This window comes from Meriones unguiculatus, chromosome 8, assembly GCF_030254825.1.
Source record: "Meriones unguiculatus strain TT.TT164.6M chromosome 8, Bangor_MerUng_6.1, whole genome shotgun sequence".
In the NCBI taxonomy this organism is placed as follows: domain Eukaryota; kingdom Metazoa; phylum Chordata; class Mammalia; order Rodentia; family Muridae; genus Meriones; species Meriones unguiculatus.
The window spans coordinates 17581247-17595307 of NC_083356.1; the positions used below are offsets into that span (position 1 = coordinate 17581247).

A 14061-nucleotide genomic window follows, 5' to 3' on the forward strand; every position below is an offset into this window, starting at 1 on the left:
CCATGATCGTATAGTTCATTCGAATGGTGTTCAAGTTACAGTAAGAAAAGTCAACTTCACTTAAAAAAAAAAAAAATGACACCGCCTCGGAGAGGCTCCGTGAGCTGCCCTAGGCCTTGGGAAGAATCAGAAAGAAAACTAAGCTTTCCCACAGCGGGAATCAAAAGCAGAACCCATGCTCCTCGGTAATAGGCTGCTGAGGAAGGCGCATGGCCTGGGAGGCGGGGCTGCGTCACTTCCGGAAGGCAAGGTCTTGGTCGGCGGGCGGTCCGGGAGCGGTGGTCTCCATGGCAACCAGTAGGCCCTGGGTCAGTTGCCTAGTTCCTCACTGCTGTCTCGCCCGCCGCGCCCGCACAAAGACCGCGCGGTGACCGCTCGGGACAGTGCTGCGACCCGGCAACCCCCGCGGGAACCGCCGCCGCCGACTCCCGGGAAGCAGTTCCGGCGGCCGCCGTGACGCGCAGGCCGGGCGCGGCTCCGACCCGCGGGCCATCTTGGCAGCGGAGGGAGCGGCGGAGCGACAGGTACACACGCCGCCCGCCTGGGGCCAGCCCAGGTGCGGCCGCCTTTGTTCTCCCGCAGGTGGTCGCGTGGCACCCGTGGACAGTGCCTGCTGTCCACCCGTAGGCCGAACTCCGGCAGGTGCATCCCGCAAAGTTCGGGCAGCGCAGGTCCGCGCAACCCGCAAGGCCCGGGCCAATCCCAGCCTGCGCATCCTGGGAGGCTTTCCTGGGAAGGTCTCCTGCACGCCCCGCAAGGCCTGGGCAGGTCCTGCTCGCTCATGCTGCAAGGCCTGGGTAGGTTCAGCCAATGCATCTTCAAGGGCTGAGCAGGTCCAGCTCGAGCATCCTTAAAGGCCTGGGCAGGTCCAGCCAGCGCCCCACACCTTGACCCTGAGAAGCCTGCAGAAAGGAACAGTGCCTGGGACAGGACCAGCCTCCCCAGGCTTTCCCTCCGAGAGTCTGCCTGGGCACACCTGCTTCAGCACCCACGGCCTTTCATTCTGGTTTTCCAGCTCCCTGTGGCTTGACCTTGGCCAACATGGTCCAACCTCAGACCTCCAAAACCGAAAGCCCAGCCTCTGACCCAGGTGCCGGTGCGCAGATGGATGACGTGGTTGATACCCTGACCTCCCTGCGGCTTACCAACTCAGCGCTGAGGCGCGAGGCCTCTACGCTGAGGGCCGAGAAGGCCAACCTTACCAACATGCTGGAGAGCGTGATGGCTGAACTTACTCTGCTTCGCACCCGGGCGCGCATCCCTGGCGCTCTGCAGATCACGCCACCTGTCTCTGCCATCACCTCCGATGGAACCCGCCCCATGACCACGCCACCCACCTCGCTGCCTGAACCCTTCTCAGGAGACCCCGGCCAGTTGGCAGGGTTCCTGATGCAGATGGACAGGTTCATGATCTTTCAAGCCTCCCGCTTCCCGGGCGAAGCCGAGAGAGTGGCCTTCCTGGTGTCCCGGCTGACTGGGGAGGCGGAGAAGTGGGCCATTCCCCACATGCAACCAGACAGCCCTTTGCGAAACAACTACCAGGGCTTTCTGGCTGAGCTGCGCAGAACCTACAAGTCCTCGCTGAGGCACTCACGGCGCGCGCAAATCCGGAAGACTTCTGCCTCCAATAGGGCCGTGCGGGAGCGGCAGGTGGTGTGCCGCCAACTGGCCACAGCTGGCACAGGACCCTGCCCAGTGCATCCAGCCTCCAGTGGGAGCAGTCCCGCACCGGTCTTGCCCACTCGTAGCCGGAACCTTTAGGGACCCGCCAGCACCCTGGTAGTCTGTGGCCACCCTGGTAGCTAGACTTTCTTGTCAAGGAGAGTTGTCCATGCAGTACCATTGCCCTCTTTGAGACACCTTTCACGCCTCTCCTGGTCTACTGGGAGGCTATCCTGCCATCTGCATCGGCCACCCACCCTGCTGTACCGTTTTCTTTGCTAGCTTTACTGCAACTGAGTGCATGCTCCCCCCCTCTGTTGCTTGCAATCCCAGCTTCTCCAGTAATCACAACAGGGCCCCTTGGACATGTACATGCCTAGGGACCATTTAGGCTCACCACCTCTGTCGGCTCAGCTCATGGAGGACCAGTTTCTGGTGCACTCCCTACAAGCCCCTTGGCAGTTCCCTTCCTGATCACGCCGGTCTCGCTGATGAGTTCCGGATAGAAAGAAGCCAGCTTGGGCCTGGCGGGTGGCTGATATCTACCTGAACCATCCTGCCCACATCTGGTCACTTTGCAAGGTGGCCAAGTAGCCAAGCCTTCATTCCAGGGATACTTTCGTCTGCGGGTGGGGGGGAGTCCGTGTTCCAGCATACTCTGCTGCTGTTGCTGGGAAGGTCTGTTCCTTCGCAGACACCCCTCCTGCCTCTCCTGTCCACAGAGACTCCTTCACACCTGCCTGTGACTGCCAGTGTCTGACATTATCAGGGAAATCTAGCATTTGTCTGCCAAGTTAATCATGGACTTGGGACCCTGGACAGTTCCATCAGGCTCATTCCTGACATTCATGCTTCAGTTATAGCAGACTGAGGGGGCCCCTTGGGATTCCATTTGCTACCTAGATTTCCAGGGAGAGGCCCAAAGCTGTCTGTGCATTTCTGCCCATAGGGCCCCATGGTGGGCCTCATCTAGCGACAGACTCCCTGTCCACCCAGGTGCCATGTGGCTCTCAGCCTTTCAACCACTCATACCATCTCTAGGGGGCCAAGGAGCCCACGCAACATACCCTCTCTGTGCCTGGGCCTAATGTCTAGCCTTTGTCCAAGAAGAAGAGACTGGCTGGGGGCCAGTTCCTCTGGGAGGCCTTAAGCACCTTCAATAAGAGGGGGAGGGTAGGCCTTTTGCTGCCCCAGTCTGAAGAACTGGTGAAGAGTGACTGACTGCTTTGGTTCTCACATGTTCCAATTCTGAGGAGCAAAGTTTTGGCTTCCTCACAGAAGGATGACCTCAAGACCGTACTCAGACTCAGCCTAGTCTCTGGACAGTGACATATCTGTCACATTTCACTGCCAAATGAACTGTGTTTACATGCCCGCCTGGCCCCTTGGGGAAGGCAGGTGCCTCTCCTGGGTTTTCCTGCCTTCCTCTGCACGGCCCTGGCTTGACCACAAACAAAACAAAACAAAACACCTCAGTACCCACCCAAAGAGCCCAGAGGTTGGGGCCTGGAACCTGGCCTCTCCCAGAGACTTCCTCTGTCATCGGAAAAAGTGACTGATTCCAAAGCAGCTGCCCTTAAAAGGCCAGGAGTCTTCAATGCTCGCTGGGCTCCCAGCCCACAGCTACCTGCTCTTTGTTAACTCTCAGCCCAGCAGCCTTGCTGAACAGCGTAGGCCAAGGCACCCTGCTGGCACCACGGTGCTCTACGCAGGTGGAAGACTCCCCAGGGTCCCACTGAGGGTGCCCACCTGTCTCCAGCAGCTGAGCGTCAGGGATCTTCCAGTAGGGGGGGTCCCCAGAAAAGGGGGACTGGGGGCGGGAGTGTCTTTGGAGGCAAGAGGTAACTGGTGGGTTTCCTTGTGGCCTTCCCAGTCGGGGTTAGAGAGCCACCGGGGAGGCATGCCACCTGCCCTGGCTCCTTGGACCACTGGGTGCTGATATTTTCATTAGGTTCTGCTTCAGAGCCCTAGGCTGACCCTGCAGTCAGAGCCATGTATCTGGCCTGACCCACGTGGATCACCCTGCTGCAGCGTGTCCACACTGCCTCCGTGGTGGCGCTGGGGCTTGGTGATTGTTTTGTTTCTTGGTGCTTATGCTTATGGGAATGGGTTGGTGCTGCCCTGCATTTAGGATAGTCTCAATAGCTCTCTGTGGCTTGGAGCCTGGAGCACGTAAGAGAGGGTTTAGGTTTGCCCTCTGCCTTAGACCTGGAAGAACTGCTTTGACTCTGTTTCTGAGGAGCCCATCGTGGGTCTAGCGGGGGTTCATGGTTAGTCCTCAGCCAAAATGATGAGATGCAAGGCCCATGCAGCTCCAAGGGAGGCTATGATAACTGGGCCTCGAGCTGAGGAAGAATAGGGGGGTAGGCTTTGTACTTATCTTAAGATTGTAGTTTCTTGAGCTCAGAAGAGAGCAAGGAGAGGGGAGTGGAGGAGTTGGTGTATGAAGGAGTGGCGTTTCTCTTGGCATTGACTGTTTCAGCAGTGCTGTACCTGTGTTCCAGACTCTGTGGCACCCATCTGGTAAGCAGGCTTCACTATATTCGCTTCTAATTGACAGTGGGACCTGGCATGGGGGGGGGAGTGACCTTGGGATTATCTTCCTGTCCAAAAGCATTTAGTGACTCTGAGGAAACAGCTGAGACTCATCTCAGGGTGACTATGTGACAAGGTGTGAATGCTGCGTGGTAGCACATTTGGGTTGTTGTTACAGAGGATGGAACTGGATGAGCATGCAGGCATCAGCCTGCAGGGGAGTGAATGGAGGTGGGGAAGCTGCCGTGGGCTGGGGGTGACTTGGGGAGCAAGCTCAGGTAAGTGTACCACTCAGCTGGAGCACACTGGGGAGAGGGTGTTAGTTGGCAGAGGCTCTGCTCTCTAGCCCGAGTGATGAGAACATTCTGTTGCCCTTTGCTTGGGAGGTGTCCATCAGGAGCTTTGCCAGGGTGTCATGACCTGAGGCTCAGGTTAGGAAGTGAGCTGGAGGTTGGGCCAGAAGGCTGGCTTCCCAGTGTCCTCACCTTCAACATCTCTTTAGAACCTCCCATTGAACTTGGTGACAGCTGGTCCAGCACAGAGGGTAGAGCTAAAGAGAGGAGTCCCCACTCAGTGCCATCAGCAGCTAGACCCGGGCTTCCCATTTCCCACAGCCATATAACAGGAAGTTTAGGGGACCAGAAGAGGAAAGAAAATGGTACCATTCATTGTTTTTTGATGTTTCCTCCCTCCCTGGCTGCATCTTCCTTTGCCTCTTATACAGCCATGGTGCTGCCTGTGGATCCTCACAAGGTGCTTATGACACAGCTGTTTCCATGTGCCACCAACCCTGTGCTGAATGGCTTTCAGCTCTCCCCTCAGGCAGAGGGACAATGCTGTGCACCATCAGAAATTATCAGGTTTCCCTCCTAGGGCCAAGTTACTTCCTTGGGCTAGAATCTCAAAGGTGGGATTAGTGGATTAAAGAATACGAGGCCCTCTGAGACTTTTATCACCTGCTGACAAAATGGTTTCCAGAAATGTCCATGTCCGTCACACTGCCACCAGCAAGGGTAACTGTCTCCTTCCAAGGCTGAGCATGTTCTGACTTGCCGAGGACAGCAGCAGCACGTTTTAGTTGCATCTTTCAATTCCAGCTCGTTGAGCATCTTCTCACACCAAGTGATTGCATTTCCTCTTTTGCAGACTGCCGCTGTCCTCTCCTCCACTGATGGGCCTGACCAGTTTGTAAGAGCTCCGTATGTAATTAAAGATACAAACCCGGTGTGTGTCGTATCTGCTCTGAGTGTTTCTGAGCTTCTGCTTTGGGTGTGACTGAAGCTGAGGCACACGGGCAAGTGGTGCCAGGCTCTGCCAGGCTGCTGCACTGAGCAGGAGAGATGGCTGGGACACAGCAGCATCTTGGGGGATACTATGAAATCATTTACACAAATGGGCATACCAGTAGGCCTTGGGGCCCAGGTCTGGTAGAAAGATCCCTGTCACAGTGTTTATGCCTCAAGAGAGGTGGTTCTGCCAGCTGTGCCCCTGGGACCTAGCCCAGAGGGTGACCTATACAGGACAGGTACAGTCTTAGAGCAGGCAGACAAGATGGGTACCCATGCCACGTAGCTCATCCCATGGCAGCCATGTGCTCAGGTGGCCTGTCTGGTCCCAGGATCCCTTGGCACTCATAGGCTTTGTCAACACATGCCAGGTCACAGTTTTCAAATGTCGTTTAAGCCATGAAAGGAAACCGAGATTTGTAAACCCAAGTACTATATTTTAATGAAAACTTAACTTTTCTAACAAAATAATGACCTGTCTCCTCTTAGTGGATTTCCATGAGGCAATGGGAAGCTCAGACTGCCCCTGACCTTAGCCTTTGAGACACTGTGGTGAACCTCTGAGAAAATCCATTGCATGCTGAGGAGATGGGAGGGAAGTCCCACAGCGTCAAGCAAACAATGGCCTTGCAGAGCAGGAACCACTGGGCTAGGAAGGGCTGAGAACAGGCAGTCCTAACCACTCTGGAACCTCTGGTATGGCTCTCACCGAACCTCGGGTCTCATTTCCCTCTTAATAAACAGCCCCTTCTGGGGTTAATTTGGTATGCCGTACCATACAGCAAATTTTCCGTGGAGTGTGCCTTCCTCCACCTGGAGCCTGCTCTGCCCCGTGGCCTGCCCTATTCTGGCTTATTTCATTTTTGTGAGGTCTGGCTTCCACTCCACGCGTGCTTGCCTGTTGTCACTAAAACAACTTCCAAGGTTGCTCTTAAACGCCCTGTGGCAGAGGCAGCCTGGGGTAGGACACCGCTGCTCTGAAGATTGCTGGTAGAGCTGGGCAAGTGCAGAACCCTGTCATCGCAGGCTGGCCCCTTAGGGCTCTAGTCAGCAGCGGACTCAGCCATTGTGTTGCCACCGTGTGTCTGCGATTCTGCCCTGTAAGAGTCCGTACCAACTGGCTGGCCTCCGGTTTGACTGGTATCCTCTGCTATATACAGGTTCAGGATGCTTAGTGGCTTCCTAGCTGTCCCCAGGCGGCAGGCCCCAGGAGATCTGGGCCTGTCACCCCCTCTTACCTGGCGGTAGAAGTATGGAGGTCTGGGTCCCAACCCGTCCCCCTATCTGGCTCTGGTGAAAGCTGGCAACCAGGGCTATGGGGAACAAAACCCCACACTTGGTCAACACCCCAGTGACCATGTGACTCTGGTACCTCCTTTAGGCTCCTCCACGTGGCCTTGTGGGTTTTCTGGTGGCTTTGATTCCCCCATTGTCCATGGTCTCCCCAAGGCAGTGGAAATGGTGTCAACCTACCCGTCCACACTTGGCCACCGCCCAGGCCTGACACTGGCCAGTCCTGCGACCCGCCTCTCGGGCCTGGACAGCCTGTCTTGTTCTCATTCCAAGGACACTGACACAGATTTAAAGTTACTGTTAGGACCCCCCCCCCCACACCTGATTAGGGGTTTCCTGGCTGCCCCTCCCCTCCCCTCTCATCTGTCAGATATCTTATGTTGCCACAGCACTTGGGTCTTTTCCACCAAATGCATTCCAAGGGCAGAGATTCTGCCAACAGTGTCCCCCGGCGCCTGGCCTGCTCAAGGCAGCTGTGACCATACTGTAGATATGGCGGCTGTCCTGGTCACATAGCCCATGCCAGAGCAGCTGTCTGCCTATCACTCTGGGGAAGCCCGAATACCCCACGCTCACTGACCTACTTTACAAGGGGGGGGGGGTGTCATCTGCCCATACTTATCTTGACCCACTTAATAGGAGAAGGAGCCTTGGTGAAAACAGGACATTGTCTTTGAGACACTTAGATTTCATTCCCTGAATTGGCTTCAGGGAGTAAACATTCACTTTCCTTTGCAAATGTAACTTGTTTGCAATTTCTTTTCTCAGAAGCCAGGCTGTAACAACAATCCTAGTAGCTAGCTTTCTTGGGAACACTTCCACTTGTCAATAGGACCTTGTTCTCAGGCTCAACTTTAGTAAGGGCCTGCTTATAAGGGCCATTGCCAGTGCACAGGAAAGGTCAGCCATGCTGTCCCTCTGAGCACATGGGAAGCACAGTTTCTCAGTTCATCCACAGACTGAGATTCCATGGACAGCAGGAGCCTCTCTTCCCCAGTAGGTCCTTTGCCATCTCTAGTAGACTGAAAACAGGTCCCTCCAACTCAAATGTTGAAAACGCACCCTGTTGTCACATTGTTGAGAACTAATGCTTGTTGTTCAGACTGTAGTCAATGATATACTGTGGTGGTTTGAGAGAGGAAAGCCATCGTAAGCTCACATATTTGAACGCTTGGATTCCAGTGAGCTGAACAGTTGGCGAGGAACCTTTAGGAGGTGCAGCCTTGCCGGAGGAAGTACATCAGTGAGGTTGGGCTTTGAGGGAGTATAGCCCCACCCCTTCCGGTCTGCTCTCTCAGCTTCCCAGTTATGGATGGAAATGTTATCTCTCAGCTCCCTGTTCCAGCTGTTTGCTGTCTCCCTCTCCATGATGCCCTCTCCCTCTGGAACTCCAAGCTAAAGTAAAACCCTTCAGTAAGTTGCATTTGGTCAGGGCATCTTATCACAGCAAGCAAACGAGTGACTAATTCAGAGACCTCATCAAACAAACCCGAGCTAGACACCACCACACTGAAATCCCAATACGTTTGCAATCCCTAAACCTGTTTCTAGCTTTTACATAGACTCACATATCTTGAGATAGGGGTGTTTTCTATGATGGCTGTGCTGGATAGTTTTATGTCAGCTTGACACAAGCTAAGGTCATCTGAGAGGAGGAAATGTCAATTAAGAAAATACCTCCATAAGGTCAGGTTATAGGCAAGCCTGTAGGGCATTTTCTTAATTAGTGACTGATCAGGGAGGGCCCAGCCCATTGTGGGTGGTGCCATCCCTGGGCTGGTGGTCCTGGGTTGTATAAGAAAACAGGATGAACAAGCCAGTAAGCAGCACCCCTCCATGGCCTCTGCATTAGCTCCTGCCTCCAGGTTCCTGCCTTGTCTGAGTTCTAGTCCTGACTCTTTCTATGATGAACTGTGATGTGGAAGTGTAAGCCAAATAAACCCTTTCCAAGTTGCTTTCAGTCGTGGTGTTTCTTCACAGCAATATTGACTCTAGCTGAGAAATGGCAACAGTTTGTAGTGGGCTTTTCTTCTCCTACTGCTTTGGCAGCAGCCTGGGGTGTCCCCTCACGAGCTGGCTGGTGCAGATGTCTCTCCAGGCTGCCTGTCACTGCTAGTGCATAATGAGTGTGTCCAAGGTGCCTCTGAGGAGGGCACAAGATCCTTGGCCCCTTGCTGGTTTCTAGCTGACCTCCTACTTTCCGTTTTTCGGAATGTCTGCTACCCCGAGGAAGGTACTTGAAACCAGGGACCACGATACTGCAGGAAATTCCAAAGCAGGGCACCTGAGAAAGCAGGTGTCAAAATCCTGGGGTGGGACAGTGTCAGGGACCAGTAGGCCTGGGAGGCTCAAGTTGCCCTTGGAAGTCCTGAGCTATGTATGGAAACATCAGGAGAAGCCACGGTTCTCTCCCCGACAGGAATCCTTGCTGGTGGCCCCCTTCCTCTGAGCTGATCCCCACTGCTGGGTGAATATGGCCTTGTAAGGCAGAGCACAAGGCAGCATCTGGAGAGGGACACCCTCGCCTGCCAGCCCCAGAGCCACAGAGACCCAGCCACATTCTGGGTTGAATTTAAGTGGATCATTAAACACTAAGAGACAAGTCTAAAAATAGGAGTAACACAGAACCTTAGAGTTGGGAAGGGACAGAAGCCATGGGCCCCATCTGGACTGAGTTTGCTTCTCTATATTCCCATTGACTTGAGCTTCAATAAACCAGTTACGAACAATTCACTTGGTAACCCAAGGAACTGTGGGTTACTGACTGGGAGTGGAGTTGTGGGTTACTGTGGCAGAGTGGTGCCAGAGCTGCTCTGCCAGCTGCCCAGAGTGTTTGGAAGGAACTTCAGGGTCTGAGGGAGAGAAATGGCCCAGCGACACACGTGTGCCAAGCACCCACTGAATGTTGGCGCCGTTCTCTCTGAAAGCAGAGGGTGTGCAGTGCCCGACCAGGCCTAGAGCTCACAGATCACTGTGTGGAGTAGGTCTGGTCGCCAATGTGTGAGGGAAGAGGCTGCAGAATGGAAGCAGTGGGGTTCAGACCTGCTCCGGAGGACAGGCACCAGCGCAGAGGCCTGTGCAGCTGCTGGGGCTGTAGCTTTGAACTTGGGGTGTAGCTCAAAAGCTGTCAAAATAGTCTAGCCTTAAAACCACAGTAACTTAGGCACAAATAAACCCATTTTTTTCCAGCTTAGGGATGTGCTGCGTACACCATTTAAAATGTTTTGAGGATTTATTTAGGCTTTATTTTATGGGTGTTGGGTGTGTGCCTGTGTGTGTAGATACACCACATGCATACAGTGTCTCCACAGGGGAGGAGAGGGCTTTGGAAATCCTGGAACTGGACTTGACAGGTGTTGGATTCCCCTCAAACTGGAGTTGCAGATGGTTGTGAACCACTGTGTAGGTGCTGGGACTCGATCGTGGGTCCACCAGAAGACCCTTCAGTGCTCTTAACAACTGAGCCATGTCTCCAGCCGCCGAATATACCGTTTTTATCTTCCTGAAAAGATGGATTCTGTAGAATAGACATCCTACCGTTGCTTAAAATGTTGCTCTGGAAAGATAATGAGCCCGCAACATGTTATCACACAAAGCTGCATGGCTTCTGTTGCTATTCCTCTCTGGTTGGTGACGGGTGGCGTGTATGTGTGTTTTCTTCAAAAGATTAAATTGGAATTTATACCTGTGAGGTTCTCAGAAGTGACACACAGTGTGAGTGTTGTGACAGATACGTGCTCCTGCACAGTGTGACCACAGCGACAATACAGAGCCTTTATACCGTTCAGAAACCTCCAGGTACCCCCAGCCAGCCAACCTCCTCCTCTCCCTCCTGCTTGGTAACGAGCACCTTGATGGTTGCACTGGGGTTTAGTGCTGAGGTCAGCGTTAATCCTTCTGTTTCCTAGGTGGGAGACCTTAGAGCATGGATGGCGGTGTCCAGCAATGCCCATATCACTGCTTTGAAGGCTCCATCCCACAGACATCCTACACTGGTTCATCAGCCACCTTAATACTTTTTTTTTAATTTGACAAGCATATTTTTAAAAAATACTATATTAAAGATGTTCAATCATTTATAACGTTTAATCGCTGGTGAGAATTTCTTGCACATGGACGATGAAATAGGATTGCAGCCTTCCTAGTTTCCTACCCTCTAGCTCTCACCATAATCCCCAAAACATTGTTCTCCCAACTTCATACCTTCTCTGGGTGGACAGTGCCATTTGAGCAACCAAGGTTGAAGTTGCTCTGTCTGCGTCTGCTGCAGTCAGACGCATGTGTACCTCTCAGATGAACCCCCAGCTTTACTGAGTACAGCTGGGGGGATGCTCAGCTCCCTGAGATGCAACCCCACCATCCCTGCATCATTCGCTGCCCTTCCACATTAGCAAGTATCAGTCACGCATAGCTACGGGTTTCATTACATTTCCTACATGTGTATAACGGGTTTTGGTTATATTCTTGTCCCCACCCACTGGTTGATCCCTTCTCTTCCCAACTGGACCTCCTTCTACTTTCTTTCTCTCTCTCTTTTTTCCCATTCTTTTCTTCTTGTCACTCAGTGAGTTTCATTAGGGTTGCTTACAGGAACGTGGGTGAGGAGTTATTATAGGCTAAAGAGCATCTTGCCGGTGGCTATACAACTGAAGAAAACACCCTCAATTAACCATTAACTTCCATTCGCTGTTGGGGGAGCACTTGTGAGCCCTCTCCCCAACATGATGGGATGTGAGTGGCCCCAGATGCAGCTCTTTTGCAGGTCATCACAGCTCCTGTCCGTTCAAGAGTGCAATGGGCACTTCATGCCTGTAACACCGTGTTTCAGAACCACCCCTTCCTCTGACTTCCGTGTTCTTTCCACTCTCTGAAATGTTCCCTGAGCCTTGGACAGGGGGATGAGACATCAGATTTAGGGCTGAGCAGTCACTCTCAGTGCTGTGACTGGCTGTGGCTGTCTGTGGCGCCACCATTTTGTGTGTGCTTTGGTTTGTTCACGTACCCTCACTCTCCGTCCACCTTGCTGCCTCATGGCTTCATTTGTGCTAAACAACGATGAAGACAGAAGCCCCCTTGCCTCCAAGATCCTGCAGGGCTAGTTCTCAACCTGTGGGTCACAATCCCCACAGGGGTTGCATATCGGATATTCTGCATATCAAATGTTTACATTATAATACATAATGGTAGCAAAATGACAGTTATGAAGTAGCAGTGGCGTCATTTTACGGTTGGGGGTCACCCCAGCGTGAAGAACTGTATGAAAGGGTTGCAGTATTAGGAAGGGGGAGAACCACTGCCTTGTAACAATGTATCTTGCTGACTGGAGTTCAACACCTGTTAGTGGTTCTTTCTAATTCTGGGATTACTAGCTCATACACGGAGATGGACCGGAAGTTAGCCCTGGCCCCTGTCCACATGAAGAACACCAGCATCCAGAAACTTCTCCAGGACCTCTCCCATCTCCCAAAGTCTTGCCAATATCCAGGACACAGCAATACTCTGATATTTTCTAGTTTTGATATTTTCTAAATATTTATGTTTTATTTACGTGTCTCTGTGTGACTACATGCACATGTGTGCAGGGAGGCCAGAAGAGGTCACCGACTGTCCTCAGCTGAAGTTACAGGCAGTTGTGAGCTGCCTGACTTGGGTAATGGGACTCGAGCTTGAGTCCCCTGGAAGAGCAGAAAGGAGTCTTAACCCCTAAGGCATCTTTCTGACCCACATACAGTAAAGTCTTAATATTCGTTTGTAGGTTCATGACTCATCCGAGCTGAGCTTTCGGTGTATGACCTGATGGGGGTTGACTTGGGTTAGTTCCTATGCAGAGGGATGTGTCAATCCCTCCACTGAGGAACTTCCTGGGTCTTCAGTTTGCCTGGGTGACATCCTCAAACTCAGACGCCGCATGCCGGGTCTCCACGTGTGTTTGTCCCTCTTCATGGCTATGCCGTGTAAACTGTGCTGCAAGCTTTTCGTTCGTGTGCGAGCTTCTTCGAGTGAACTGGGCTGCAGATCCCGGCTCAGGTTCTGTTGGGATTCTGCATCTGCAGCTGCAGTCTTCAGTAGAGTCACTGGAGGCAAGTGGAGATTGAAGCTTAATTTATTAAAATTAAATAAAACTAAAGGTTTAGCTCCCGGGGTTTAAGGGCCATACTTAAAACGCTCGCTAGGACATTTCTCAGAGAGCGTCTCACAGCGCTGCTGATTTTAGATTCTTTGCAGCTCCAGTTAAGTTTTAGACCGGTTCCATCCATTTTCACAAAAAAGTCTTCTGGGACCATGGCAGGGAAGACATTGAACAGGACAGTCATTTAGAACCGATACTTAAGTAAGTCCCGGTCCTCGGCTAAGTGAATGAGGCTTTTCTCATTTTGTTTAGGACTTTAATTTCTGCCAGCGAGGTTTCCTAGTTTTTAGTTAATAATTCCTCAAACCTTCTGTAAATGGCTTCCTAAGAATTTTGTTTCTTGATGTGACGGTATGTGCATTTTTTAAAAAAAGTTTTTCTTGTTTGTTACTCTTGTAAAAAAATGAAAGCTAATTTAAAGAATTTATTTAGTGTCTGAGGATAGCCCAGGCTCTCTCTTTATGGGTCTCAGGGATCAAACTCAGGCTTCCCGGTTTGGTGGCAAGTACCTTTACCTACTGAGCCATCCTGCCTGCCCACCAGAGCTGTCTGTACTCACTTAATTCTGTTACCTGTCTGAATTTACTTACTAGTTCTCACAGAATTCCTGGGTCCTTTGGGTTTTCTGTCTACAAAGCTGTACTGCCTGAATAAAGGGAGTGAGAGTGCTTTATACCCAGGTATAAGGTCACACCTGTGGTCCAGCATCCAGGAGGCTGAAGCAGGAGAAGCTGGAGTTAAAGGTCTTCTTCTAAAGAGGAAAACCTGTTTAGTGGGGGAGGAAGGAAGGAGAAGAGGAGGAGGAGAGGAGGAGAGAGGAGGGGAACAGACAGGAGGGGAAAAGAGGAGAGAAGTGTCTTTCATTTCGTCTTCTGCCTGGGCTCTGGGATGATGGTGGCACAGTCACATGTGCGCCCCTTTCTAGCCACTCACCTGGTGTGGTACGTGCTCAGTATCTTTCCGTGGGGATGATCTCCAGTGTAGTGGTCCTGCGTCAGATTCAGGGATTTCCCATCTGTTGGACTTCCCTCCCTGTTGAAGGTCTTTAAGAATTATTTTTAGTTGCATTTTTCTGAGTCTGTCTAAATGATTCTATTTTTTCTCTTTCATTCTGCTAACACAATGAGTTAAACTGAGTCTTGAGTGACGAGGGAG

General features: G+C 52.2%; 1 protein-coding gene across 1 annotated transcript; it reads left to right on the top strand.

The window, feature by feature from the left end:
• The first annotated feature begins 237 nt into the window (after positions 1-237).
• Positions 238-5422, top strand: Rtl6 (retrotransposon Gag like 6). Its single transcript, XM_021630890.2, has 2 exons — positions 238-4185; positions 5344-5422. The coding sequence occupies exon 1, from the start codon at positions 1042-1044 to the stop codon at positions 1759-1761; it is 720 nt and encodes a 239-aa protein (XP_021486565.1). The 5' UTR covers positions 238-1041; the 3' UTR covers positions 1762-4185; positions 5344-5422.
• The last annotated feature ends 8639 nt before the right edge of the window (positions 5423-14061 follow it).